The sequence below is a fragment of the Aspergillus glaucus genome (genome assembly GCF_001890805.1).
Source record: "Aspergillus glaucus CBS 516.65 unplaced genomic scaffold ASPGLscaffold_43, whole genome shotgun sequence".
Lineage (NCBI taxonomy): Eukaryota > Fungi > Ascomycota > Eurotiomycetes > Eurotiales > Aspergillaceae > Aspergillus > Aspergillus glaucus.
In genome coordinates this window covers 71,597-96,378 of record NW_019170495.1, presented here as the reverse complement: position 1 = coordinate 96,378, position 24,782 = coordinate 71,597, and the positions used below count along the sequence as shown (strand labels likewise).

At 49.7% G+C, this 24,782-nt stretch overlaps 8 protein-coding genes across 8 annotated transcripts; all 8 read right to left on the bottom strand.

Annotated features, from left to right (window-relative positions):
• Positions 1 to 2,005: 2,005 nt before the first annotated feature.
• ASPGLDRAFT_138457 (glycoside hydrolase family 3 protein) lies at positions 2,006 to 2,590 on the bottom strand (the record flags this gene model as incomplete). The annotated part of the gene is made up of 1 exon (XM_022541611.1): positions 2,006 to 2,590. A coding segment is annotated over one exon (585 nt), but the record flags the coding sequence as incomplete, so codon positions are not given.
• Positions 2,591 to 3,723: 1,133 nt separating this feature from the next.
• On the bottom strand, positions 3,724 to 4,047 carry ASPGLDRAFT_86737 (ankyrin repeat domain-containing protein; the record flags this gene model as incomplete). Its single annotated transcript, XM_022550401.1, has 1 exon — positions 3,724 to 4,047. A coding segment is annotated over one exon (324 nt), but the record flags the coding sequence as incomplete, so codon positions are not given.
• A 2,686-nt stretch (positions 4,048 to 6,733) lies between these two features.
• ASPGLDRAFT_53445 (5'-methylthioadenosine/S-adenosylhomocysteine nucleosidase family protein) lies at positions 6,734 to 7,720 on the bottom strand (the record flags this gene model as incomplete). The annotated part of the gene is made up of 1 exon (XM_022547983.1): positions 6,734 to 7,720. A coding segment is annotated over exon 1 (861 nt), but the record flags the coding sequence as incomplete, so codon positions are not given.
• A 2,959-nt stretch (positions 7,721 to 10,679) lies between these two features.
• On the bottom strand, positions 10,680 to 11,560 carry ASPGLDRAFT_53443 (uncharacterized protein). The gene is made up of 2 exons (XM_022547982.1): positions 10,856 to 11,560; positions 10,680 to 10,801 (listed from the first exon to the last, which is right to left on the bottom strand). Exon 1 carries the CDS (start codon positions 11,452 to 11,454, stop codon positions 11,089 to 11,091), a length of 366 nt encoding a protein of 121 aa, XP_022395373.1. The 5' UTR covers positions 11,455 to 11,560; the 3' UTR covers positions 10,680 to 10,801; positions 10,856 to 11,088.
• Positions 11,561 to 12,069: 509 nt separating this feature from the next.
• On the bottom strand, positions 12,070 to 13,243 carry ASPGLDRAFT_182276 (lipase family protein). Its single transcript, XM_022543020.1, has 3 exons — positions 13,066 to 13,243; positions 12,850 to 13,018; positions 12,070 to 12,801 (listed from the first exon to the last, which is right to left on the bottom strand). The coding sequence occupies exons 1-3, from the start codon at positions 13,139 to 13,141 to the stop codon at positions 12,141 to 12,143; spliced, it is 906 nt and encodes a 301-aa protein (XP_022395372.1). The 5' UTR covers positions 13,142 to 13,243; the 3' UTR covers positions 12,070 to 12,140.
• A 274-nt stretch (positions 13,244 to 13,517) lies between these two features.
• ASPGLDRAFT_53440 (uncharacterized protein) lies at positions 13,518 to 17,875 on the bottom strand. Its single transcript, XM_022547981.1, has one exon. The coding sequence runs from the start codon at positions 17,755 to 17,757 to the stop codon at positions 13,915 to 13,917; it is 3,843 nt and encodes a 1,280-aa protein (XP_022395371.1). The 5' UTR covers positions 17,758 to 17,875; the 3' UTR covers positions 13,518 to 13,914.
• Positions 17,876 to 18,844: 969 nt separating this feature from the next.
• ASPGLDRAFT_1198331 (uncharacterized protein) lies at positions 18,845 to 19,550 on the bottom strand. The gene is made up of 2 exons (XM_022540092.1): positions 19,505 to 19,550; positions 18,845 to 19,444 (listed from the first exon to the last, which is right to left on the bottom strand). Exon 2 carries the CDS (start codon positions 19,351 to 19,353, stop codon positions 18,970 to 18,972), a length of 384 nt encoding a protein of 127 aa, XP_022395370.1. The 5' UTR covers positions 19,354 to 19,444; positions 19,505 to 19,550; the 3' UTR covers positions 18,845 to 18,969.
• An 880-nt stretch (positions 19,551 to 20,430) lies between these two features.
• ASPGLDRAFT_86382 (uncharacterized protein) lies at positions 20,431 to 24,057 on the bottom strand. Its single transcript, XM_022550383.1, has 15 exons — positions 23,528 to 24,057; positions 23,307 to 23,478; positions 23,104 to 23,257; positions 22,910 to 23,053; positions 22,766 to 22,860; positions 22,592 to 22,719; positions 22,469 to 22,542; positions 22,292 to 22,419; positions 22,128 to 22,245; positions 21,962 to 22,079; positions 21,636 to 21,900; positions 21,528 to 21,582; positions 21,263 to 21,473; positions 21,010 to 21,212; positions 20,431 to 20,943 (listed from the first exon to the last, which is right to left on the bottom strand). The coding sequence occupies exons 1-15, from the start codon at positions 23,589 to 23,591 to the stop codon at positions 20,632 to 20,634; spliced, it is 2,241 nt and encodes a 746-aa protein (XP_022395369.1). The 5' UTR covers positions 23,592 to 24,057; the 3' UTR covers positions 20,431 to 20,631.
• Positions 24,058 to 24,782: the final 725 nt, after the last annotated feature.

The following is a 24,782-nucleotide window of genomic DNA, read 5'->3' as shown; positions in this document are numbered from 1 at the left end:
CAACAACATCCATATCCAATTGAAATCTATAACAAAGGCATTTCATTGTATATTAATCATTAAATCCAACCATAGTTTGATTAAAAAATTGGCCAACTGCTAGTTATTTACTAAATTACAGTAACATATTGTAATTGGATCTTGTGGATAATCCAAGCCACAAAATCCACTCCAAGCCACTCCATTCAGATTATCCGCGCCGCTGCGGATCCTGCGTGTATAATCCGCAGCCGCTTCGGATTCTGGCCCATTGGATCCGAATCCGCGCCATTGCGGATTCGGCGCGGATTGGCGCGGATTTTGCGGCTTCGCTGTGCCACTCTACCTGTGAGCTTCCGAGAAGGAGACCAACACACTCAGCCCGGGGAGCAGACCCCAGGGAACCGACAATGGGCGGAAAGCAGCAACCGGGGCCCATGGTCCCTGGGACAACATCTAGCTCGACAATTAGCCAACATCCTACCAGCGGACCCATCCGAGGGCTTTGAAAGCACGATACAGACAGCCAGTAGCCAGTTCCCAGGCCAAATAGAAGTGCTACCAAGCCCAGAGGCCCTAGTAGCAGCGTGATCTCTCTCTCCTGGACTAGCAATCTGGTCAGACGGATCAAGATTAGAGAATGGCAGATGCGGGGCAGGGATTGCTTGGCAAGAGCCAGGAGGAACATGGAAGACCCGGGGGTTCCCATTGGGCAAGGGATGCGAGGTCTTTGATGCAGAGCTTCTTGGAGTTGTATGAGCACTCTGAGTAGCAGAGAAGGTGGGGGATCAAAGACCAGTCACTATCCTGCTGGACTCCCAAGCCGCCATTGCGAGGCTGCGACACACCCAGCCAGGGCCAGGTCAAGCATTAGTGATCCAAGCACATACTATAGCCAAGAGACTACATGCCCGAGGCCATCAACCCACTATCCAATGGGTTCCGGGACACGCAGGAGTAGAAGGAAATGAGAAAGCTGACCAGGCGGCAAAGCAGGCAGCCAATAAGCCTCCAGGAAAAGGCCCAAGAGAGATCTCTCTGGCCTTTGCCTGTAGAGCCCGAACAGAAGCTGTTACAACACAGAAGCAGAGATGGCTCACTAAGGAGCTCAGCCAACGATCCCAACAAGGTCAACGAATGTACAGGCTGCAGAAGAACTGGCGGCTCAACCTGACAGCTGCAGTTGCCCCCAAGCACCTGGCAAGTCGCTATTTCCAATTGAAGTCAGGTCATGCAGCCATTGGAGAATATCTACATCAGATGACCGTCGGTAATGCGCTTCCAGCTGGTCTTCCGTTGGGCCAGCGCCCAACAGATGCACTTTGGTGACGAATCCATATTCCTCGTTCCTGACCCAGTCCTCTTGGCCCTCTAATGTTGCGAATTCTATCGTGTGGCCGCGCGCCGCTAACGTCCTGCCGACCTCTAACACGGGGCCTTTGCAACGCCAAGTCTTCGTTTTAGTCGACCGACCAAGAAATATTCATTCGGGATTTTCCTTGTCCACCTACCGGCATGTGTAAACCCTCCCGTTGTCACGACGAGCAGAAATTTCCGGGACGGATGCACCTCCGAGCTGTTCATGGTTGGGTGTGCGTGTATAAAGACCACACACTCGGTTGTAGGAAGAGACTAAAGAGTGGTATGGTGGTGACCGTGGTGTGCTCAGTTGTTCAGTCTGCTGTTGGCCTCCAGCACTTTCCGGCTATATATCTTGAAGAATCATTCAAGAAGGATTGAAATGATCCTTTTGACCAAAGTCCCTGCTGGACTAAAGTGGCAAAGAGCATGTTATAGTGCATGCATGAAACGGAGGGTTTTCGGAGCTTTGGAAAACACGCCGAGAAGCCTGCATGGTTTGACTCTGGATAACAGTTCTTCCATTGCCCTCTGAAAAATAAATAAATAAAAAGTTAGATGAATTAACAATAAATTCCAGTAACTATTTATTCAAAAAGTCCATATATATGTCTAGTATACAATAGTCATCATTGACTAGGCTAGTTAAATAATCCTCACGGTAGAATTACGCCGTAAATCGCGCGAGCTGAACGACCGTCGCGCCGGCTACGGATCCCGTGTTCTTTACGGACGACGAGCATGCCGCCACGGTCTTCCACAGGTTGGGGTTACCACCCAACGCGAGTGTGGAGTTTGTGGGGGCCGGGTATGGAGACACGGTCCCGGAGCGGCCGGGCACTGATAGCTCCGATACCAACTCAAAGGTGGTGTAGCTGAGGCCGTAGCCGAACTCATACAGGGGAGCAATGTTATTGGAGTCGAAATGGCGGTAGTCGATCAGGAGCCCCTGGGTGAAGTTGCTTTGCCAGGCCCAAGGCTCGGTGGCGTCGGGGCCGGTTACATTCAGTATCTGGGCCTGCGCGCCATAGTCTTCTGTATGGTTGGAAATGGTGTACGGAAGTCGACCGGATGGGTTCACGTCTCCAAAGAGAACGTCAACAATGGCATTGCCGCTCTCCTGGCCAGGGTAGTGTGCCGCGATAATGCCCACCACGTCCGGGTTCGACGCCCACGGCATGGTGTTGGCGCCGCCTGAATGTGTGATGACAACTGTTCTCCGGGGACAAAGAGATGCGACATTTTCTACAACGCACCTAGGGTTTGGCGGTGATTCGCTGAACCACTATGCTGGGAACACACCGGAAACCCCGGAAGGTGGAGACTGGCGTTGACCAGTTCAGATAAGGATGGGATGATGGCCCGAACCACAGGCATAAGGAGTTAAGCCAATCCCTACTAATTGCAGACAAGGCAGAAACACCGACAACGAAGGATCGTGGGCGTGGCAGTGTAAACATACAGATCGCTAGAACCATGCCGCAGTGGATTTTAGCACCAAAGTATGACATTATCCTACATCCATTCATGCTGTTTTTGTGATGTTGGAGGTGTGTCGGGCTAATCCTTGCCTGAACTAATCGACATCTACGACATTACTGTCGACTCCACCCTCCGGGTGATCCCGGACGGATCACTAACTACGCCGTGTTCCTGGCACATGGGCTCAGCAAATCAATAGACCGTCCTAAGTGCTGTGCTTGTGAGGCTAATTGTGCCCGCAATTACTGTGTAGAGCTTGAATAAGATATTGTTGCAATAATCAAATTAACTAAAGCAAGGCGAAAGATTCCAGATATTAGAACACAGATAACCATCTATATCAAAGCTTTCACCGAAGTGCTCACACAGATGGAAAGTGATAACAAGAAAACTGGCCTGAACTACAACCTATGTCTTGAGCCATATAAACTGAAACGAAAATATATAATCTGCTCCATGCTGCTTAATATCATATTACAAGCGTAATATACATCAGTCCAAGATGACCACCGAGGGGTTTTTGTATTTGCCGTATCCCAGTTCCTGAAGTTGGCGGTGATAAGGTCGGTACTCAAAGTACTCTCCAGCCATTAGAATTGTATTTCGCTCCGTACCGAAAACACAAGTTGGGACGTACAAAGTGCTAGCGGTATTGTGCCATCGGTGTATCATGTCTAGTAACCGTTGAATGCTTCGACTATCCATATCTGGCACTCTTGATGTCCAAACTTCCATGTATTTTGCCCATGACGCGGGCATCCAAAAGTGCTTTTCGGGCGCAAAGGCATATCTTTGTCCGTTTTCTTGGAGGAGAAGTTCCACCACGGAGACATGGGACTGCGACAAGGGAATGTAGTGTATCATGCATCGATCCTCTGTTCTCTTTGGAAACCACGGTCCCATTGCCCAAGACAAAGGCGTTCGCCTATTTTTATCATTTGAATTCATATCGGCCTTTCCAGTCATCACGAGACACTTGACAACTTGTTCTTCCCCTCTCATGGCGGCAAGGGAGAGTGGACTCTGACCATTGACATCTTGCTTTTCCACGTCGATATCAGACCTAGCCAGAAGTAGGCTAACAACTGATTCATGACCTCTTATTGCAGCTGCAGAAAGAGGGGTCTGCCCATTGATATCCTGGGCATTGACTTCAATCTGCAAGATCTCAAGCAGCAGCTTCACTACCTCATACCTGCCTTTGATAGATGCTATGAAAAGAGGGGTGCGTCGCTTGAGATAAGTCCGGTATTGTACATCAACCTTGGGTGCTCCGAGGAGAATATCGACAACATTCTCATGCCCACGCTCAGCAGCCCAGGTCAAAGCAGTTTTCCCTTCCGCATCCGCCAGATTCACGTCTGTCTTGCCTGTTTCGAGGAGCAGTATCACAGCCATGGGCCTGTTATTCATTGCTGCTATGCAAAGGGGACTCAGGCCTCGATTGTCTTGGCAATTCAGCTCAATGTCTGGCAATTCAACAAGAAGCTCTATCACATCTTCACTTCCGCTGTTAGCTGCCCAGGAGAGAGGTGTTCGACCATTTTCATCTCGGGTATTGAGGTTCAAAATATGCATACTCAGCAGGAGAACCACAGTTTCGACTGATGACCCTGCTGCTGCCCATGACAGGGCAGTCCGGCCACCCTTGTCTTTTGTGTCAAGCGCAGTTATGTCCGACTGAAGAAGATGTTGCAAGACTGCCACGTTTCCTTTCTCTGCAGCAAAAGAAAGAGCACCTCGTCCTTCAACCTCTGCATTCATATTGAATGATGAATGTTGAATTATGGCATCCAACATTCCCTTGTGATTACGCTCTATAGCTAAGACAAAAGCAGACTTTCCACCTTTGCCTGAAGCATTCACATCAATTTTTTCTGTGTCAAGTAGAAACCTGACCAGATCTTCTCGATCGTCCAGAACCGCACGCGTAAGAATGGTATGGTGGTTGTTGAACGTTGCGTTTAGGTCCAGCATGCCAGTGGCAAAGATAAGTTCAAAGACTTTCAGCTGTCCTCGCTGTAAAGCGTTGTGTGCGAGGTGTATAGGATCGGTATGTCTCATTTTGGACCGCAGGGAATTCCTAAAACACTTTTCCATCTGCGATACTATTTCCGGTTGAAGTAGGTCCGAGGTATCTGAAGGACATTGGAGCAGAGCACAAAGGGTAGTCTCGTTACCCTTGACGATGGCCACGTCCACAGGAGACCCGTAACGGCCAATTTGTGCAAGAACATTGGAACTAGTATTCATTTCCAGATGCAATCTGACGAGGTGGCATAAATCACTTTCTGCTAGTATATAGAGCAAGCGCACATTAGAATTGTGGCGCCGGATAGCGTACCGCTCAAACGCGTTGAAAGTGCTGATGAAAGTACCAAAATCAGGGCCCTCATGATCTTGGAATAGCTTCAGGAATGATCCTTGGGAGATGCCAGAGCCTTCTGCAGCATTGGCATGATAAAATAAGCCATGGACTGCGTATTCCAAGAGCACAAATCGCGTATTGACCTCGACATGTAATTGTTTCCCGTCATCTGCAGCCGCCTCGGCTATGTAGGCCCTTGCCAGATCAGAGGTTATGTATCTGTAGCAGCACTTCTTGAGTCGGTCATGGCTTAAACCACTGAGCTGGCCTCCCAAACCGGCCCCGATTCGATCCATGCCATGTCGTAGCAAGAAGAAATCTCGTACCGACTCATGGATGAATTGGACAGTATGGTCTTTTGACCGTGTAATCTCGACCAATCCTTTTGAAGCGCTCAGAATGAAGCGCTCTATCTGCACAGGGGTGTGTTTGTCGGGGTCCAATTCGATAATTTGGGAGCTCTCACACCAGATTGCAATGCAAAATTCCTCTCTGGTCAACGGGCGCTTTGCAAACAGAACCCACTGCATGCAGAGGATCAGATCGTCCCGGTGTTTATCATCTTTTTTGAGAATATTTTCGAAGAGATCATCTAGCTCATCAGGGAGCTCGTCCAGTCTTTTTCGCGCAGCCTCAACGCGACCATGGTCAAATGCTTCATTCAGCTGCGGGACCACTAGTACCACCTATAGAAATACCCCAGACGCACGTCCACAGACTATCCCCTTGATTTCCTGAGTTTGTTTGTTCATCTTAGCTTTCAATTTGCTGTTTATGTATTTCATGATGTCACTCCGATGGCCGGATTGTTCTTCCACCACTAGCTCAATGGCTCCATCCAGAGTGATAAAGGGATAATGACGACTTGCGAGGCAGATCTTGAAGTAGATTCCAGAACTAGCGGCCGATTTTCCTAGGTCTTCCAGGTAGTAGACCATGTCTCTTGCTTCTTTCTCGTCACATTCGTCCACAGCATCAATAAACCAAACTACATTGGATTCCTTGAGATCATGTAATGTTGCAGATAAATTTTTCTGGAGCTCTTTGAGCGTCCAGTTGGCGACACGGTTTTGTTTGTTCTTTCGAGATGCTGCATCCCAAAATGATTGTCCATCTCCCACGGGGATGCTTGTAAGCAATTGGAACAACAAAGACCTGTATAGTCCTAGCGTGGACCTTTCCAGGATATCGCCGCGGGCATTAAAGAAGAAAGACAAAATGATCACATTACTCATGGTCCGTTTGGATTCCAGAAAAGCAAACTTCATAAGCGTTGACTTTCCCGCTCCAGGCTTTCCCTTGATCCATAGGAAGTTGTTCTGGTCATTTGTCTTCGTAGGACTAGGATCCAACCAACGCTGGTACTCCTCACGCTCGAAAAGCCATTGACAAGTACTCTCCTGTGCTTCGTCTATATTTTCCAAGCGCGCGGTGTCTTGAGAGAATTTAAGCGAGTTGAGGCAGTCCTGCTGCTGTTGCTCAAGAGAGGGAACTACCAATTCAAGGTCTCCAGGTGCGCATGGAAAAGGGTTCGTGCCTGTGATATTGTTTATCCTCGGTAAATGATCAATCTGAATGACGCGGTCGGTCTACATACTCGAAATAGTCGTCATGAAACGATCCGGAACGGTGTATTCGCATAAGAAAGCCTTCATACAAGACGCCGCGGCTGCGCTGGCATAGCCTTGCCACCTTCTACTTTTGTGGCTATCAGCGTAGTCACTGACACCCTTGATGACAATGCAGGGAATATTGTCCCAAACACCAGCGCCTTCCATTTCAAACCCAATTGTCTCTTCCTTTGCAGAAATTTCGTCGCGGTCGTCCCCGGACAATAGCACTGTATCGCCAGATGCAATGAGTCCAACATGAACAGCTGGTGGAGGATTTTCAACCTCGCTTGGGATCCTCGTCCGAACACCGCTTATCGTGCGATCGCATTTTAGCACCTGACAGCGCATCTGCAAAACTTCATAGCAAACAGGATCTCCTCTGGCCTGGCAGCTATCGCAGAGGCTGCATGCCTGAGGCTCGCGGTGCTTGTGTCGGTAGTCTGATGGAAAAAGGAAATCTTCTTCGGTCCCCGGGTACCCAGCTCTCTGCACACCCAACCTGTCCTGGACCACATCAAGATAGGACGCTAAACGCCCCTCCAAGAGGCCTTTACTTCTGACTCCCTCCTGCTTTTCCAGTATCGACCGAATCTCCTGGTTCGGCCTCCCCAGACTTTCACCAAGGGTATCCTTGCGGAAAAATTTATCTGGAAACCGTTTTCCCAGATCATATTGAACAAGGCCATTGCTGACCAGTACATCACCTAGAAAGATCTCTCCTCCATCCTTTTTGCGCGGAACCCCACCACAAATCCCAACCAGCAATGCCAGCCTGATATTATTATAACTCGCGTTGAAGCTCGTTGCAACACTGGAGGCAATCCCCTTGCCCATGCCTGGCATATGAGCGAGGACAACGTGGTGTTTCCCGATCCTCCCGTTTGTGTATGCATTGGGATCCCCATAGATCTTTCCGTAGTCGTGGCCGGTTTCATCGTAAAACTCATCGAACAGGGCCTCGACGGCGTCCGCCTCTTGTGTAGATGCGCAAATAACGGCGACGCTGAATTGATCGCGACTTGTTGGATAAGGGTTTGGATGGTCTGGCATGTTTATGAACTGTATTTGGACTCGGTCGCAATAAATGCCGTTAAATCAAGCATGGGTGTGGCCCTGTGGTTCTGAGTATTTTGTCCTTCGGTGATGACACAGTTTTCGTTCCTCCTTGGAGGTAGCTAAGAACGCCTTATGAAGGGAGAGCTTCAAATCAGCCTTGCTACCCTGAGGGTTCAGATTGCGGCGCAGTTGCAGTAATATGGTTGTTGCAAAGGGCTAGACCCCGACCCCGGAAGCTATTTTCTAGTTATACACAGGAAGGACTCGATAGACAAAGAACGCCTGCCGAGATGAAAAACTAGCATATAAAAGGTCCGTACAAACATATCCCTGACGCGGGGCCGGGTGAAGCGGGGTCTCTCGGATTGTAGCTCAGAAGGGAAATCGGGAGTCGATTATTCCGGACTAAACGAGGTCTAAGTGGAGAGGACTAGCTGAAGGTAGAAATATATATTGCCTAACGAACGTGTGTGCGCATACGCAGCTGATTGAGTGCTTGACTAGCAAAAATGTGCATATGTATGTATGTATCTATTTTACGACGAGGATCGGGTCTTTCCACGCACCCTTGGAAACTCGGAACGATGTCATAGGCACTATTCAGAACAAATAGGGGAAGAACTCTGATTCTAGATATCTATCTATCGTACGGCCTTTTTATACACAATCTGGCGGTCGTCAACTAAGCGCAAAAAGGGAAGGTCGTTGCGAGAGAGAAGTTCAAAGAGACAAAAGGAGTACAAAGCGCATAACGCATGTATGCGGTGGTCATTGTCAAAGGATGCTGGCTGCATAGCCGTGGTCACCGGTCCTATCATCATAGCCGTATCCGTTCATGCATATGCTCGGGCAGCCATAAGTCGTACGTCGTAGATAGGCAGGATTGTCCGGCTCTGATTGGTCAGTCGGAGCAACGAGCATTATCATTCATTCGGCATATATGGAAGTCAACACTTTGTCTGACCAGTATTGTGCAAAAACTCGCCAGTAAACCCTCTGGGCTGCTCGCTTGGCGGTTGCTATTGAGGCAGGTGATGGAGGGAGCACTAGGGGACCACGACAGCCTAGTTTGGCCTCCTTGTCGGCAGCTTCATTGCCTTCAATGCCTGTTACATATAAGGATCTCCGGCCTTGCGACTCGGGCCAACTATTCTCCGATTGATTCTTGAAACGGGGAAGCTTCGGAGCGGTGCCGATTCTCCGGATAGCCGTACATCCATTCTTTTCTAATGGCATATGTATTTGGTACGAGATATGACAACCGAGAGCTATAGCGATAGTATCGCGCAGTAGAAAATGTACGTAGTATTGAGTCTGCTGTAGAGTGCTTACTAGAACTGATATTCATCCGATATTCATCCGATATTCATCAAATTCTCATCAGCATGGTAGAATAGAGAAAAGTGCACTGTTCTTATGCTGAATCACATGTTAAGGGAATATTTTTTTTGTGGCTATGTGCAGATGCCAAAATAGCTCAGTGTTTGAAGTTGGGAAAGGACAGCCACTGATCAGTTGCTGTAGCATGTCATTAGATTGGAAGGATTTCAAAGGATTGAGATTGCGCGGCGCTGCGCGATGTTGGGTGATGGCTCACCCTCTCTATAGCGCACTCACCCTAACTCACCCCTGGTCGCGCGACCGAAGAGCGGCAACACTCTAGTGACGAGGTTCCGATACTTCTGAAAGATAGGGCAAGGCTAGGGTCAGTGCCGTCTGGTATTAACTCGCTGGGGAAGACTGAACAAGCACATACGACCATAGGGTGTGGAGAACAGGGCTTCCCGTCCGCTCAGCCGTACTTAAGCCACACGCCGGCCGGTTAGTAGTTGGGTGGGTGACCACCAGCGAATCCCGGCTGTTGTATGTTTTTGTTTTTGCCGAGCTTACGAGCATAGAGGTCTATATGGAGATTGTCACGGGCTCGGACCAGTAGATAATAACGAATTGATATTCCTATCTAAACCAGTGTAGCCATCGACGAGAATATCGAATCTGGAGAGGGAAGAAAAGGAATCTATCTACAGGGAAAAGGGGGTTTTATCTATGGGATCTGTGACCGCGCTAAGTGCTTTCTTTGTTTGCTTGGATGGCGGCGTTTGTCGATATCAGGCTTATCAGCCACTGAGGCATTGAGCCGTCACACTCAGGAGGCAGCGTTTGCAGACGTTGGCATCCATAATCACTGTTGGGCCGTATTTTCAGGCGTCGGCCATTGCTAGCTGTCACAGATTTTCTCCTGTTAATCAAGCTCATCTAGCCTTTGCTCCAACATAGACAGCCTATCCTACTTCAACAGAAGGATTCGAGCTCGAAGACGATTGAAACTCCCAGAGAGGAAGGGAGTTTGTGTGAGATGTCATCTCTTGACACTCCCCAGAATTGAGTTGATAGAGAGAATTGAACGATTACAGAAAACTGTTGCTTTTAACTGGGGTTTAGTTAGCGCTTCAGGTGACAGAGGACAATTTGGATCGGTGCTAGACAGCAAATGAAAAGTTCTCATTCATAGGCACAGTCATAATACTCATAATCAAGTCTGCCCACTGCGTGTTTGATGGGACAGAATTGTTTGAGGCTCTTTCAGGAAGTTGCGACCAAACTTCCTTTTTGAGATATTGGGTACCAGTTGGACACTTGGTGTTTCCATATGACCTGACCGTACTTTTCACTATACTTCGATAATGTTGGAGAGCCTCAGGCTCCAATGTGCCTCGCTCCTGATTGGCCCGCACTAGCGAGCCCACACACATGTGCCGGATAGAGGAGATCCACCCTCATCCATCTAGACAGCTACAGAATACAATAGTATCGTCAATGCCTTTCCTTGCCATAGCCTGATCCACAGATAATAAGCAACATATTAACCAGTCAGTATGCCACCGAATAGGTGCATTATATTTCAATAAATGAGCATGTTCATAGCTCTGATATCATGCCTGAAAGGTTTGTAAAACTCCTACCTTGCTCTGCGGATATTCTTTGACATTTAAGACACAGTGACAGAAACTTCAGCTTCACCCCCCCGCGAAGGCGGCACATGACCATATGATATGTGTTACCTTATGTTAACTTCTAAAGAAAGAAAAAGAAAAAAGAAGAAGAAGAAAATGCTCGCGTCCATCATTACTAAGGTATGTCATTCAGTGGAATACTTCTGTTATTCTCATCCTGGTTGAGCCCACGGCAAATTGAGCACGGCATGTCAGTTATGATGACTGTTTATTTCTTTCATCTTCTTGGTCTTCCGTTTTCTCTGTGGACAAGGAGTCCTGACACTAAATGCATGCATGTGGGAAACCATATCATGAACAACCCTGTGGCCTTTGACACCGAGTTCGTCATACTCTCGCGGCAGCTCGAGGTACAGAGCTTGGTGATATTGTCCGCAGTCCAGTAGATATCGTCTGGGCTGTGGACTCTTGCAACTGTCGCCGGGTGACAGTCAATCGTCGAGTTCAAGGCCGCAAAGCAGGTGCCGTCAATTCCATATGCTCGGGCTAGCGCCGTGGCGTTCACATCCTCTGGGAAGACGAAAAAGGTCGCAGACGAAGGGACCAGGGTGGCAACGGCCACGAGAGATGTCTTCCAATGCATTCTGCTTGGTCCTTCCCCACCAACTCTCTGGGATGTGAATAAAAGTCCTAGGTCGACATGCGGCGGCCGCGAAGAAGAAAATATGCAGTTATCCAATTTAGTCTAGTGTACGGTCATATGCTAAAAGTAGGCGTTAAATCTCCGAGTACCTACGCCAAGCCAACTAACTTTCGGCCCATGATATCCAAGCAAACCAAAGGGACCGGAATGTAGCCCATATGGAATTGTCCTCGACCATGAGCTTGCTAGTGGGTTAGTAGTACTGCCGACAGACCAACCGGATGGAGTAATACATATGCCGAGAATATTTACTTCACAAGCATATCTTTCTTTTGATATGTGTAGAGGTGACATAGCTGGCAGAAAAGGAACAACGTTGTATGTTTTTTGCTGAATGAGAGCGTATTGAATGAGGTTGTAGCAAGTGAGCATTTATACTTCTTTTTAAACGAGTGTAGCAAGCAAGTGACCGGCCATGAATTATATAAGAAGCGCGGTTTTTCTGCAATCACCGTTCTGGTCATTGACTCTACACAGTGAATAGATATCTGTCTATAAGTACACTTCCTGGCAAATACAGCTACAACTACGACGACTTGATTGATCCTGATGAGTACGGAGGTCATCTAATGAGATGTATAATGCATTTTTGTTTTAAATGTAACTGACAGTGTTCTATGAAGCCCTTAAAGTGGCAGACCAGGACCTTTGCACCCATCCGTCTTTCCAAAATACCAATTATGAGCCGGAAAAGCAGTCAACAATGGCGGCCCCGTCCCCGTATTCCCTTGAAAGTTGACCTCTCCCTCCAACACCTCAATATCCCCAGTGTGAACGGTAGCATTGGTGGCGGAGCTGATATAATACTCCGGACTGACATGCACATATCCCATACTCAGCAAGGGCAGTTTAGGCACGGGGTCATCAATGTGTGAGAATCGATAGTTGCCATCTTGCGCTGTGATGTGCTTGGCCAGGGCTGAGTTAGCTACGCGTGGTGACGCATAGGCGTATAATTTGGCTGAGGGATGGCCTTTGGACCGGATATCAGTGGCTGCGAGCGTGGCTACTGCAGCGCCCAGACTATGGCCCACCACGACCACTTCATAGTCGGGGTGCTCGGACACGGTGTGATTCAGAGTCTCCATGATGGAGTGACGGACTAGGGTCCATGAACTCCAGAAGCCGAGTTCCGCGAGGCATCCGTCGCAAAGCTTCGGGTCAGTGTGGATAAAGGTCGCGTCGGCTATCCAGTTGCGCACTGAATAGGAGCCACGGAAGGCGATGACAATTGCCTTGGTAGTTGTGTCTAGTGCGACAAAGCCGGAGGTGTCGGTGGCGGTGGTACTTTGTACATTAGTATGCAGATAAAGTTACCGATGAGAGATATCTTACTTGGAGAAATCATATAGGATCTCTGTATCAGCCTGTTCGACCTGGGGACAGTTGTCTGCCCAGCAGGTCAACTTGTCTCCAGTTTTGGCGACATAGTTGTCGTGACAATATGATGCTGCAGCATACTCGACCCAGAAGTTGAATTGCGACAACTCATCGGCTGGGACATCTAGGGATGTGAGCAAATCGCAAAAGAATAAGAATGGAAGTTCATACCTCGTGCCTGCGGGTTCAATGGAATTGCATGACTGCACACAGCCAGGAACGATAGGATGGCCAGAGATAGATGCATGTTGTGTATTGTTCTTGGACCTGGACATTATGATTTGGGCTTGGGAACGCCTTTATACCATCCCAATGCTATGGTAATCTCTGCATGTGAAATGGTTCCTGCAACCAGCCAGTCACACCTGACGCTTGCGGAAAGATAAACTGTTCCTGGCTGTCATTGGACCACCTTCCAGCTAAGCAATGCATTTACCTAGGCATGGTCGAGAAATTTTCAGCTCCATGTGATCATTACCGAAAATCTTGCTCTAAATGGACCATGAAGATCAGGATTGTGGGGTTGGAGGAGCATTAGTGTCCGGACACACCGATGAACACGGAACATAGCTAAATTTCCGACAGCGTCTCTCTCTCTCTCTCTCTCCTGGCAATTGGTCCGGTCCTAGTCAGATTCGCCGTAGTTGTATTTGCGACATTACTAAATACAAGTATACATTGACAACTTGTTATCTGATTCATAGAACTGCACTGTACTCCGTACGAGACCATGTGTGGAAGATCGGGGTTGTGGGGTTTAGGAAACACCGACGAAACCCCGGCTCCGGCAAGCAGACAAAACCGCTCAGTTGGATATATCCTTGGGTCATGATCTGGGACGATCACTTACTATACTAAGTACTGACCCCGGCCCCGAGTACGGAGTATGGAGTATGTACATTGGAACGCGTCACGTCAACAGAAAGATTTGGGTATGGCAGAAAATTTTACCTATCTATCACTATCCGTACCGAAGCAAGAAGACATCCTTGAAAACAATATCATACACAATGAGCAACACTAAATCGGCTCCTCCCTCGGCTCCACCAACATCTCATTAACAGAAACATGTTCCGGCTGAATCAAAGCGTGAACAATCGAATTCGCAATATCCGACGGATCCAGAATCTTGGCTCCAGACTCCCCTCCATATTTCTCCACAGCTTCAGTATCCGTCGACATTCCCAATAGATCAGTAGCCGTGTTCCCCGGTTGAATGCTCGTGACGCGCAATCCCGTCCCCGCGGTTTCAAGCCGGAGCGCTTGCAGAGTAGCTTCGACGAAGAACTTGCTAGCCGAGTAGACGCCCAGACCGGGAAAGACCTTCCGGCCCGCGTCGGAGGAAATGGCAACGATGTGGCCGCGGCCGCGCGAGATCATGCCCGGCACGGTCGGGGCCAAGGCATTCAGAAGACCCTTGCAGTTGACGTCGACGGTGCGCGCCCACTCGTCTGTCTGCGTGTTGGCCATCAGGGTGAAGTACATGACACCCGCGCAAGCGACTAGGATATCGACGGGGCCACCTAGCTCCTCGCTCGCGGCGTGGACGAGGGCTTCGGTGTGTGTGGGGTTTGTAACGTCGGTAGAGCGGATGATGCACTTGGCGTCGTGGACTTCGGATTGGACTCGTCGCTTGACGGATTCTAGCGCGTCCAGGCGACGGGCGCCCAGTGCGACGGCGCAGCCCTGCTTTGCAAGGGCGACTGCCACCGCGGCGCCGATGCCCGACGATGCACCCGTCACCACGGCGACTTGGCCGCTGAGGGGCCCTCTGGAGATGGGCTTTGTGGAGCGGTTGAGAACGTGCTGGCGAGAGGGGGGTTTGGAGAACCATCCTCGCGCGAACCAGTGCCGGGTGTAGGTTTCCAGCAGGTCACTGTCGACCTTTGGTCGTTCGATGACCGCGCGGAAAGGCTTGGTCAGGGCGTTGTCGAGAACGACAATGTCGCGCAGGAACTCGACAGTCGGCATGCCGCTGCGAAGGATGTCGACGGTAAATGCACCGTCGCCGCCCTTCGCGGAGCCTCGTTTCTCGTACCAAAGGGCTACCCACTCGTCCCAGGGGAGTAGCTGTGTAGGATAGCCAAGCTCGTTCAGGTTCTCAAAGACGGAGCGAGTAGGGACCGGATCGGGGTCACCGAGGTGGAAGACCGGTTGTGTGGCCTGAGTCTGCGACGCGAGGTGGACGATGGCCTTACTGACATAGTCCACGGGGGTCATCTCCGCACGCCAGCCATCCACATCGGGCGCGTAGCCGATCTTGATCGACTCCACGATCAGTGCGGTAAGCAGATCCCACGCATTGGCCGCGCCCGTGGTGCTGTGGCCACTGATGGTACCGCAGCGGTGGATTTTAACCGGCAGTCCGCATTGAGCAGCCTTGAGCGCGAGTTGTTCGGCAACCCATTTGGTCTGGCCATAGCCGTCGAGCAGCTTCGTTGGAACCTCGTCCACGTCCAGCGTAGCATCCTCGGTCCAACCGCTCTGTCCAGACGGGGGCAGGACACCGTTGGTGGAAATGTACTGCACCGTCGCGCCGCCCTTGGCCGACAGACGAAGAACCTCTCTGGTTCCACCCACGTTGGCGCCCCGCAGCGCAGCATATGGGTATACCAGGTTCACGGTGGCGCCAGCATGCACGATAACTTGGACACGAGCGGCGAGGTCATCGAAGGCCTGAGGCGACAGACCGAATCGAGTTCTGGAAAGGTTTCCTGGGAGCACCTCGACGCGCTCCATGATTGAGTCGCGCCACAGTCCCAGATCCAACAGGTTTCTGCGGATACGCGCGACACCTCCGGCCTGGTCGTCGTCTTCCGGGTCGTTGAACCGCACCAGGCAGACAATACGAGCCGAGGTGTTTTCTAACAAGTCGTTCAGCAAGAAGGCACCCAAGAACCCAGTCACACCGGTCAGAAGCACCGTCTCGGCTGTAGCGATCGAGGTGATGGTGGCGTTCGAGGAGGGTTTGATATCGTCATCCAGGGTGGCATCAGAAAGCAGGACCGCCGGGAGATCTGCTTGCACTGCTGCGGTGTGTCCATCCCTGACTGCACGCACGGTTTCCAGGTGGCCAGTAAGGGTCGAGTTGTCTGCAAGACGGGGAATAGGCACACGGAAACCAAAATGTCTGGAGAGCCTTGCGGACAAATCCGCCAGGGACAAGGAATGTCCACCTAAATCAAAGAAGTTGTCTTCGGGTTTCAGCAGGGCTTTCGATGTTTTCAGGACAGTTGCCCAGATCGCCGCAACGTCATTGATACCAATGGGGTCCTTTGGCGTGGCGCTGCCACTGGGGCTGGGACTGCGGGGTGGAGGAAGGCTCTTGAGATCAACCTTGCCGGAGACGTCGTTAGTAGGGATTTCCTCCATCGCAACCCACAGCGCTGGAATCATGTAGTGGGCGAGATATGGCTCGAGGACACGACGCGCGGCAGGGCTGTGACCAGACTCATTGATCTCGACCGCCGGGCGCTCATCCCCAGAAGCCTCCTTATCGAGGACAATGTATGCAACCAGCTGCCGGTCCAGGCCGTCGCCATGGGCAATCACTGCGCAGTGGCTGACAGCCAGGTACTGACAAATCTCACTCTCCACCTTGGCTGGGACGACGGAATAACCGCGGAGTTTGATCATTGCGCCTACTCGACCGGTGATTTCGAGAAGTCCCGAAGGTAGCTTTCGCGCCCGGTCGCCAGTCCTGTACATGCGAGCGCCGGGGGTGGCATCGAACTGGTCAGGCGTGAAAGCTTTGGCGGTTGTCTCGGGGAGGTTCAGGTATTCCCGCGCCAGTAGCGCGCCTCCGATGTAGAGTTCTCCAGAAATTCCCTCCTCTACCTCTTGTCCACTCTCGTTCAGAATATAAGTGTGTGTGGGGTCCATCGGCGGGCCCACGGGGCAGTACAGGGATTCGACGTCCATCGTTTCGCGGATATCTCCGCATGCAATCTCATGCGTTTCGCAGGCACTGTAGCAGTTGAGCAGGCGGGTGTTGGGGAGAGCCTTGATAGCCCGACGGGCAAGATCTGTCGTCACGACCTCACCGTTCAGCCATAACGTTCGCAGATCGGGAAGACGAGTTTCGATGTGCGGGTAGCGGGAGAGGATAGTGGCCAAGAGGGTAGGAGTCATGAGCGTTTCGGTCACCCGTTTGGATGCGAGCAGGTCCACCAGGGCAGCCGGGTCGTAGCTCACATCGTCGGGAACGGCAACGACCGTGGCACCTCGCAACAGCGGACGCAGCATCTCCCAGATGAAGAACACATTGCACGCGACCCGGTCCCCAGGCTGCTGATCCTGCACGGCAAATCTCAGATCGTAGGAGAGCACGGGGGCGCGGTGTGGATTGGCAATGCCTTTCGGCTTGCCCGTTGTCCCCGACGTATAAGACACAAAGGACAGGCGGTCCAGGTCATCACTGGCCGGTAAGGGAGCGGGCTCCTTGGCGTGTCCGTTGACATCGGCGGCGGGTTCATCGACAGCGATCAGCGGGATGTGACTAGCTTTGATCTTGTGGGCATCGGGCCGATGGGTGATCACGACGGCGGGATTGGCATCTTCCAAGACATCGGCCAACAAGCCTGCGGGGTAAGCCAACTCCAGCACCAAGAATGCGCCTCCGGCACGCAGGGCAGCCAAGCAAGCAATCACGTAATGAGCGCTGCGAGGCAGAAGTACTCCCACGAGAGTATCCCGGCTGACCCCATACGCGCGCAGGCGACTAGCAAGGGCATCGACCTCAGTATCTAGCTCGGCATAGGTGTATTTCGTGGAGTCATCCTCTAAAGCAACGGCATTGGGGGTGGCCTGGACCTGCCGTTTAAAGAGCGTGGGTAAGTCTCGTGTGATATCCAAGATGGCCATTTTGGTTCAAGGATAGAGGATAAAGGGACTGACAGGAACTGACAGGAAGAACAAGACAAAGAAAAGAGTTTGCTCTGCGGCGTCTATCGCGTCAGCATTTTGTTGAGAGAACCTAACCAGGAACAGCGAATCCTTTGCGCATTGTAATAATATAGCCTTGATAGGAAAACCAGTCTCTGTCATTCCCCGCTCTCGTATAAATTCCCAACATTTTTTTTTTCCTTTTTTGCCATCCGACATAGGACTATTCTTAGGGACACCGGCAAATTCTAATAGCCTTTCCTTGGTTGGGTTTGGCCGATGTTATTCGACGTTATTATGTGGTTCTGACATGTGATATTCTTATCTGTCCCGCTTCCCCGCGGCCAGGCTGTGGCAGTGGCACTGAGTCCGGAGTACAGAGTACAGAGTACTGACAACGTATCTTGTCTGTCACCCCCCGAGTATCGGACAGAAGCACTCGGGATTGTGTGCACAGCTTTGCATCACAGTTATGCATCCTGTGTACATAATTGTTCTGGAAATATATAATAATTGCTATTTAACCCCGGCATGCGCATATACAGAATATATATTCGGATAAGCATTCGGCAGTGAACTTTCTATCTGCTTGCGACCATAAAAGTAGTTGATATAATCTATGCCGTGCTACTTAGGTACTCATACACCACTAGCTACTGCGCAATTGATTTCTCGTCTTTCCGGTGGCATGGTGGCGGCTTAATTGCTCGGGATTAAGAGATTCACTACATAAGCCTTTTCGGCTAGAGTCTTGATACATACGACCATAGGGTGTGGAAAACAGGGCTTCCCGTCCGCTCAGCCGTACTTAAGCCACACGCCGGCCGGTTAGTAGTTGGGTGGGTGACCACCAGCGAATCCCGGCTGTTGTATGTTTTCTTTTTTTTTTTCTTTTGTCTCGCTCGCGTAGCGAGTGAGGCTGTATTTCTACTCTGTTTATGACAATGACCTAGAGCACTAGTTGAGTGAGGGTGAGTGTTGGGGTGATGAGTGGGTGAGCAGAGCTATGCAAAACCAAACAGTGCATTTAAAAAACTATTTGGCGTAAGTAGGCCATTGTTTCGCTTGACCATCGCCTTTTTCCTCTTCATTTTTTTGCCTCGTGTGTGTGTGTGTGTGTGTTCACCTAGCTAAGCTACCATCTATCATCTAAATACAAGTAGCCCCCCGTGCGGGGAGCTGCTTGGGTTTTCACAGCTGTTCAAAGCAAGCTGAGCATCTTGGGGTTTTCTTGATACAAAAACCGAGAACAGGAGAAGTGAGAGAGAAGAAAGGAGGAGGGGGGTGAGAAGGGGGAAGAGGGGACAGAGGAGGGGAAAGAGGAGGGAAGGAGAGGAGGGAACTGGGGGTAAGCCTAGAGATTCCCAGCTTTGATGCATTTAGCATCCTAATGGCATTTACAGATGGCAGTATAGAATTGTGATCTACCCAGCCAATCTGCATATGCGGTGAACCCGGCCTTTTTTGGTGAGGATGTCCACTACTGGTTGTTGGCCCCATGGATGTGCTGCTGCTTTGCGACCGTCTCGGCAGAAATAGAAGTGGGAGGGCTCCTTTCTGCGGCCACATGAGCATGTCAGCAGGGCATTGTCGTGTTTGAAGCGCTCATGGTGCTCGGCAAAATCACCATGACCGCTCCTGGCGGCTAGGAGGCGACCCAGAGCTGCTCGGGGGAGCTGGAGCTCTGGTGGCCGTTTCTCTATGTTTATGCCAAAGTTCTTATAGCGTTCAGGGGCCTTTTCTGCCCAGAATTGTGCAAAGCATTGCCAGTACACCCTCTGGGCTGCCTGCTTGGCGGCTGCTATTGAGGCAGGTGGAGGAGGGAGTTCCAGGGGAGCATGGCAGCCCATCTTGGCCTCCTTGTTGTGACGGCCCAACGCTGCACTGACGCCGATATAGACAAACGACATCAACACGCCAAACAACGCCAACCGTGCAATGAAGACAAACGGAACATTAGCGAGATCACACAAACGCCTATAAGACCCCTTCGTCTTCTAGATAGATTTCCTCTTTCTTCTTCTCCCCAGATTCGATATTCTCGTTGATGGCTACAATAGTCTAGATAGGAATTCAGTTCGTTATTATCTTCTATTCCGAGCCCGTGACAGCATCCTGCATTGCAACTTCTGTGCTCTTCATGAATTTTCCAAGCATCTGCTCTGCAACAACTGAAGATAGAGATTGCTTTTGGACATCTTGAATCTGCTTTTTCTGCTGATTCAATTGATAGAGATTGGCTGGTGTCCTTCCTAAACAGAAGGATTGGTTGCTGGATGAGGACGAAGGTGGTGTCGGTGTCTTGTTGACATTGAGTTTTGCAAGCACTCTCTCTGGTTTGAAAGGAATAAGACCAGCAGCTGCAAATGCACCCAATATATTGGCTTTTGAGAATGCACGACCATGAATGCTGGACAGAACCAAGACTGCTCACGGAGAATGTGGCAATGTTACATCCAGACGGACTGAATGCCCAGGACCATGACATCAAACCATCCAATCTCTGAAACAGAAACCACCGTCGATCTTCATTCTATTATTGCGCTAAAAAGTACTTTTGCTCAGGTTTATTTGGGGGCCTTACTGTTGGCTTTTCTTCTACGACAATAAAGGTGTCATAATTAGGTTGTGCATAACTGGATACGATGAGATGCCATATTTGACCAGAATCAACTGCCCATAGATAAGCCAAGCTATGGAGCGCCATTATATATCTAGAAGTATGAGCTGTATATAATAATTTTGGTTGGTTTTTCCATGGTTCTTGCTTATTCTTGACTAGCCAGACTTTTATTTAGCATAATCTCTGGTTGATCTTGTGGAAGACCCTTGAAAATCATAGACGAGCCACCATTACTGAAAGCGGAGGACAAACGTCTTAGCACCCCCGCTTCGGTCCGTACCAAGCATACCATTTGGCAGTTCCTTGACTGGACCAAGCAACGTTCCACTTTCGTCGTACATGTATATGAAGACTTCGTCCTCTTGATCGAGAACGTCCGACGCTTCAAATGGCTTGACAGACTGCAACTTGATGTAAGCAGCTCCCATATCGCCCTCTTCGTGGAGGAAGGAATTGTCATAGAAACCAGGCAAAGAGTCGGTACCCTTGATCCATCCATTTGCGAATTTATTCCACACCTTATAAGTGGCGCCATTTTGGAGCTAGAGAGGTAGAAGAAATTGGTTAGTCAAGTCCAACTTTATCATTAGAAATGAAGACTTTCTTACCCTCTTATGTCCAGTCGTGGTATTAATCAATCCATGAACTTGGAAATCTTGAGATCCGGTAAATCTCGCCTCTCTCATCACAAGCGGGCGACAGCATTTCGACATCAATCTTTGGAGCCATGTGACTTGGGCTGGGGGATAAAAGCCCCCGCTAAAAAAGTTGTTAAACATCTTGGTCGAGGCTTCGCTCGCAACATGTTGACCTTTGAATTTGTGAGCCTCTGTTTTCTTTCAGAACTGGGGATGACTTTACCAATCGCAGTATTAGGACCCGTATCCTCTCTCATGGTCATGTATTGGGAAGTGTCTTTACCAAGGAAGCAGACCACAAGCGAACCGCTTGCCACCTTGGGAGGTTCGGGTTTCTTTCCCTCTGGGAGCAAGATGCTGTCAAACAGGGTTTTGACACCCTGATGTCCATCTGTCCTCGAAATGAGCTCTTCAATCGAGAGAAGGTTCTCTTGCTGTTGTTTGATTAGTTGTTGCCTTCAACAATTTCAAACTGAGGCGATGGATACCTTGACAACGCGCCAGTTGTAGAAAGATGCCACGGTGCTACACCATGCAGGGGGGCTGTGATCCAGCAGATTAGCATCGATCGCGCACCAATATTGTCGAGAACCTACTTATTGCACAACAAGGTATCGCCTCCTTTAGCCTCCCAAGTCATGCTGTTGTTAAGAGAGCTCGAGGTATTCTCGTTCTTGCTTGCGCTGGAATTTCCATAGCTGGCACTGGCAGCCGCCTGCACGAATGGCGAAGAGAACGACACACTCGCGGCGACTTTCATGGACTTGGACTTCTCCTCCACGGATCCACTGCCCAACGCCTTTGAGTTTTCTGAGGAGTGAAGCCGTCCTCCAAGTTCTACACGAGATGCGAAGAAGGCACCTTTGTGAAATGTTAGATTCTGGGATTGTCATTGGAAGATACGTAACCTTTTGTGACCCACCGTATTTAGTTCTGAATGCCTCCACGGAAGCCTTGTCCTTCACATGCTTCAGGTCCGCCGCGCACTCCTCCGAAAGCTCCAGGCTGTCTTCATCCAGTTGGACAACCACACGGGGGAACTAAATCAGCAAGTCAGTTTCATATAACGCTTCTCCGGGGCAACTGACATTGTAAGTGATAGTCATATGGTTTTCATCCGTACGGCTTGTCATGGAGTTCGCCGATTTTTCTTCGTTTTTGTATGAAGCCTTAGCACTGGCACTGTAGCCAAAAGCTCCTCCTTCACTATTTTTGTTAGTGAGAGTGACATAAAATGATTCCAAGAACTTACACAGCAACTTCTGCGGCGATTTCAGAAAGAGAGCTTGAAGCAATTGCCGACGCCACAGAGGATTTGTTCTCCGACACCTCGACGTAAGAATCATCCTCAACCCTGTATCGAGGGATACGCAGCATTTGCTACTTCACGTCAGCTTCTTTCTGTGAATCCTAAAGTTTGTCACTATACCTCAGGTGTCTTGATATCTTTGCTATCGAGGGACACCTCGTAGTCACGAAACAGGCGGGGCTTCAGTTGAAAGGCTGTCGCTGGGTTAGTTTGATGTCAAACTTGATCCTTTGATCTGCATACCTGGATACATGGCACGCTCGACCTTTTTAGAGACTCCGGCCGAGGGCAGTCTAATATAGCTACCGTTGAGTAGAGAGTTGGTCTGCATGACTATATTCCATTCTTTCTGTGTCATATCGGCTGGATGACTGCTCTGGTAAGTATCATGATCAGTCATCAGATAAGAAGACTCACGTCACTTTGCCACTGCCAGCTGAAGCCATGAAGTTATTGTGGTTGTAAGAGCTAGTAAGGAGCTCGGGCTTGACTGTCGCTCCAAGTTCCGCTTGCTAGCAATCATCAGTGATGAGCGATAACTTTGGACATTGGGTAGCGTACTCTGAGTTCGAGTTCCAACTTCTGCTTCATGAACTCCTTGGTCGCCTCGTCCACCTCGGTAGGGAGTCTGCGAGACTTGAGATAGACAGTGAAGACTTCCTTCTTTGCGCCTGTTTTACCGCCCTGGGTGCCGGATGCGCTGGCCTGTTCTTGTTAACAAATTGATCGCAATGCGATATCGAAAGACAGCATACGGCTTGAGCCTCATCGCCTTCATTGCTCGGTTTCTTCTCTTCCTTGTCATCGATCGACGTTTCCACTCCGCGACTAAGAGACTCCGTGTACTCGGAAAAGCTCAGATCCTCGTTTGCTTGAGCTCCAGCCTTGTTGCAGAACGAGCTTCCTTTTCTTCTATATGTTAATAGAGATATTTGAAGATCTGATGGAGACCACCTACTGTCTATATGTCAACGCATTCTGACTAATAAGCATCTTCCGGATGTCCTTCAGAGCCTTGCCCTCGATGTTCTTGATGCTTCCAAGGTTGACGAATTTTTCCATCTTGGCTGCCTTGGACGTTTCATCGTAGATGTAGATGTCGAACATCGCTTGGGTGTCATTTTCGTTTGCTAGAGCTGTTTAACTATGTTATTCTGCGAGAAAAGACGATTGGCCCACCTTTTTGTGACTGTCTGAGCCCTTTCTCGATCGTGTCCTGGTCAGGAGTCTCAGTTACACCCATCTTGGTTGATTGTGTTATTTCTCAAGGTACTCAGAAAGGAAAGATTAGCGATTGCACTGGAAGCGACCGATTTGACCGGGAACAAGGCCGTTATTTATGATTCTCCCTTCCCAATAACCCCGCCTGATGTCTAAGATCCGTCAAATTTTGACAGACCCATTTTTTCTCAGGTGTACGTTGGCATGGAGCCCGAACATCCAATATTGGCCATTTATATTTTCTTGGCCGCGATGGCAGCTGAACTGATGTCACAGGCGACAAGAGCTGAGGAACACCCCAATCGAACGACACCACGATTGTATCTCCGACGAGCTGAAAAAGGGAGTGGGGATGGAGTGGATTAAGCGAGGGTGTTGATTGACCTGACTGGCTCCAGTGACACGGACGAGGCGTTCGAGTGTCGATGAATGTGTTGATCGTCCTTAAAATTGGAGCGTCAAAGCAATGCTTGTCTGTTATTGTACGAGAGGATATCATGGACCCATCAGCTGAACTGACAAGTTGGATTAATTATCTAGCGCAATGGGAATTATATTTTCCTTGAAAGAATTACCTAGTACATACGACCATAGGGTGTGGAGAACAGGGCTTCCCGTCCGCTCAGCCGTACTTAAGCCACACGCCGGCCGGTTAGTAGTTGGGTGGGTGACCACCAGCGAATCCCGGCTGTTGTATGTTTTTTTCTTTTTTTGTCTCGCTCGCGTAGCGAGTAAGGCTGTATTTCTACTCTGTTTGTGACAATGACCTAGAGCACTAGTTGGGTGAGGGTGAGTGTTGGGGTGATGAGTGAGCAGAGCCAGCAAAACCAAACAGTGCTAAGCACTGCTAAGCAGCTGTAGTTAGTTATTTTATTGGGATGAATAATCAGCTTTATGAATGACAAAAAAAAAAAATATATATATATATATATATATTATGCTAGTTTAGGATTGGGTCGGAATCTTCGACCTAAAGTTGGGTTTTGGCGATGTCTACCTGAAAACACAAGGAGAGCATTCTGCTCGAAAGCCCTGCGCATACAGGCGGCCTGGAGCAAGGAAAAGGATCAGAAAGATTATAGAAGGGAGTCTTACCTCGGGAACCCATTGGGACAAGAGGCTGAAAATTAGATACGGGCTTCGGGTTCATGGAAGATGGTCTGTCATAGCTTTAGGGCTCGATATAGACAATAAACTTGATTAAATAATAATA

Bases quoted from the DNA above. Each gene is read 5' to 3' on its own strand.
- ASPGLDRAFT_53443 (XM_022547982.1), bottom strand. From the start codon at position 11,454: ATGCATTGGAAGACATCTCTCGTGGCCGTTGCCACCCTGGTCCCTTCG.
- ASPGLDRAFT_182276 (XM_022543020.1), bottom strand. From the start codon at position 13,141: ATGCATCTATCTCTGGCCATCCTATCGTTCCTGGCTGTGTGCAGTCAT. The intron at 13,019-13,065 runs GTATGAACTTCC...TCACATCCCTAG, and splicing joins ATTGAACCCGCAGGCACGAG to ATGTCCCAGCCGATGAGTTG. The intron at 12,802-12,849 runs GTAAGATATCTC...TAATGTACAAAG, and splicing joins ATCCTATATGATTTCTCCAA to TACCACCGCCACCGACACCT.
- ASPGLDRAFT_53440 (XM_022547981.1), bottom strand. From the start codon at position 17,757: ATGGCCATCTTGGATATCACACGAGACTTACCCACGCTCTTTAAACGG.
- ASPGLDRAFT_1198331 (XM_022540092.1), bottom strand. From the start codon at position 19,353: ATGCTCATGTGGCCGCAGAAAGGAGCCCTCCCACTTCTATTTCTGCCG.
- ASPGLDRAFT_86382 (XM_022550383.1), bottom strand. From the start codon at position 23,591: ATGGGTGTAACTGAGACTCCTGACCAGGACACGATCGAGAAAGGGCTC. The intron at 23,479-23,527 runs GTGGGCCAATCG...AAACAGCTCTAG, and splicing joins GCTCAGACAGTCACAAAAAG to CAAACGAAAATGACACCCAA. The intron at 22,420-22,468 runs GTATAGTGACAA...GACGTGAAGTAG, and splicing joins AAGATATCAAGACACCTGAG to CAAATGCTGCGTATCCCTCG.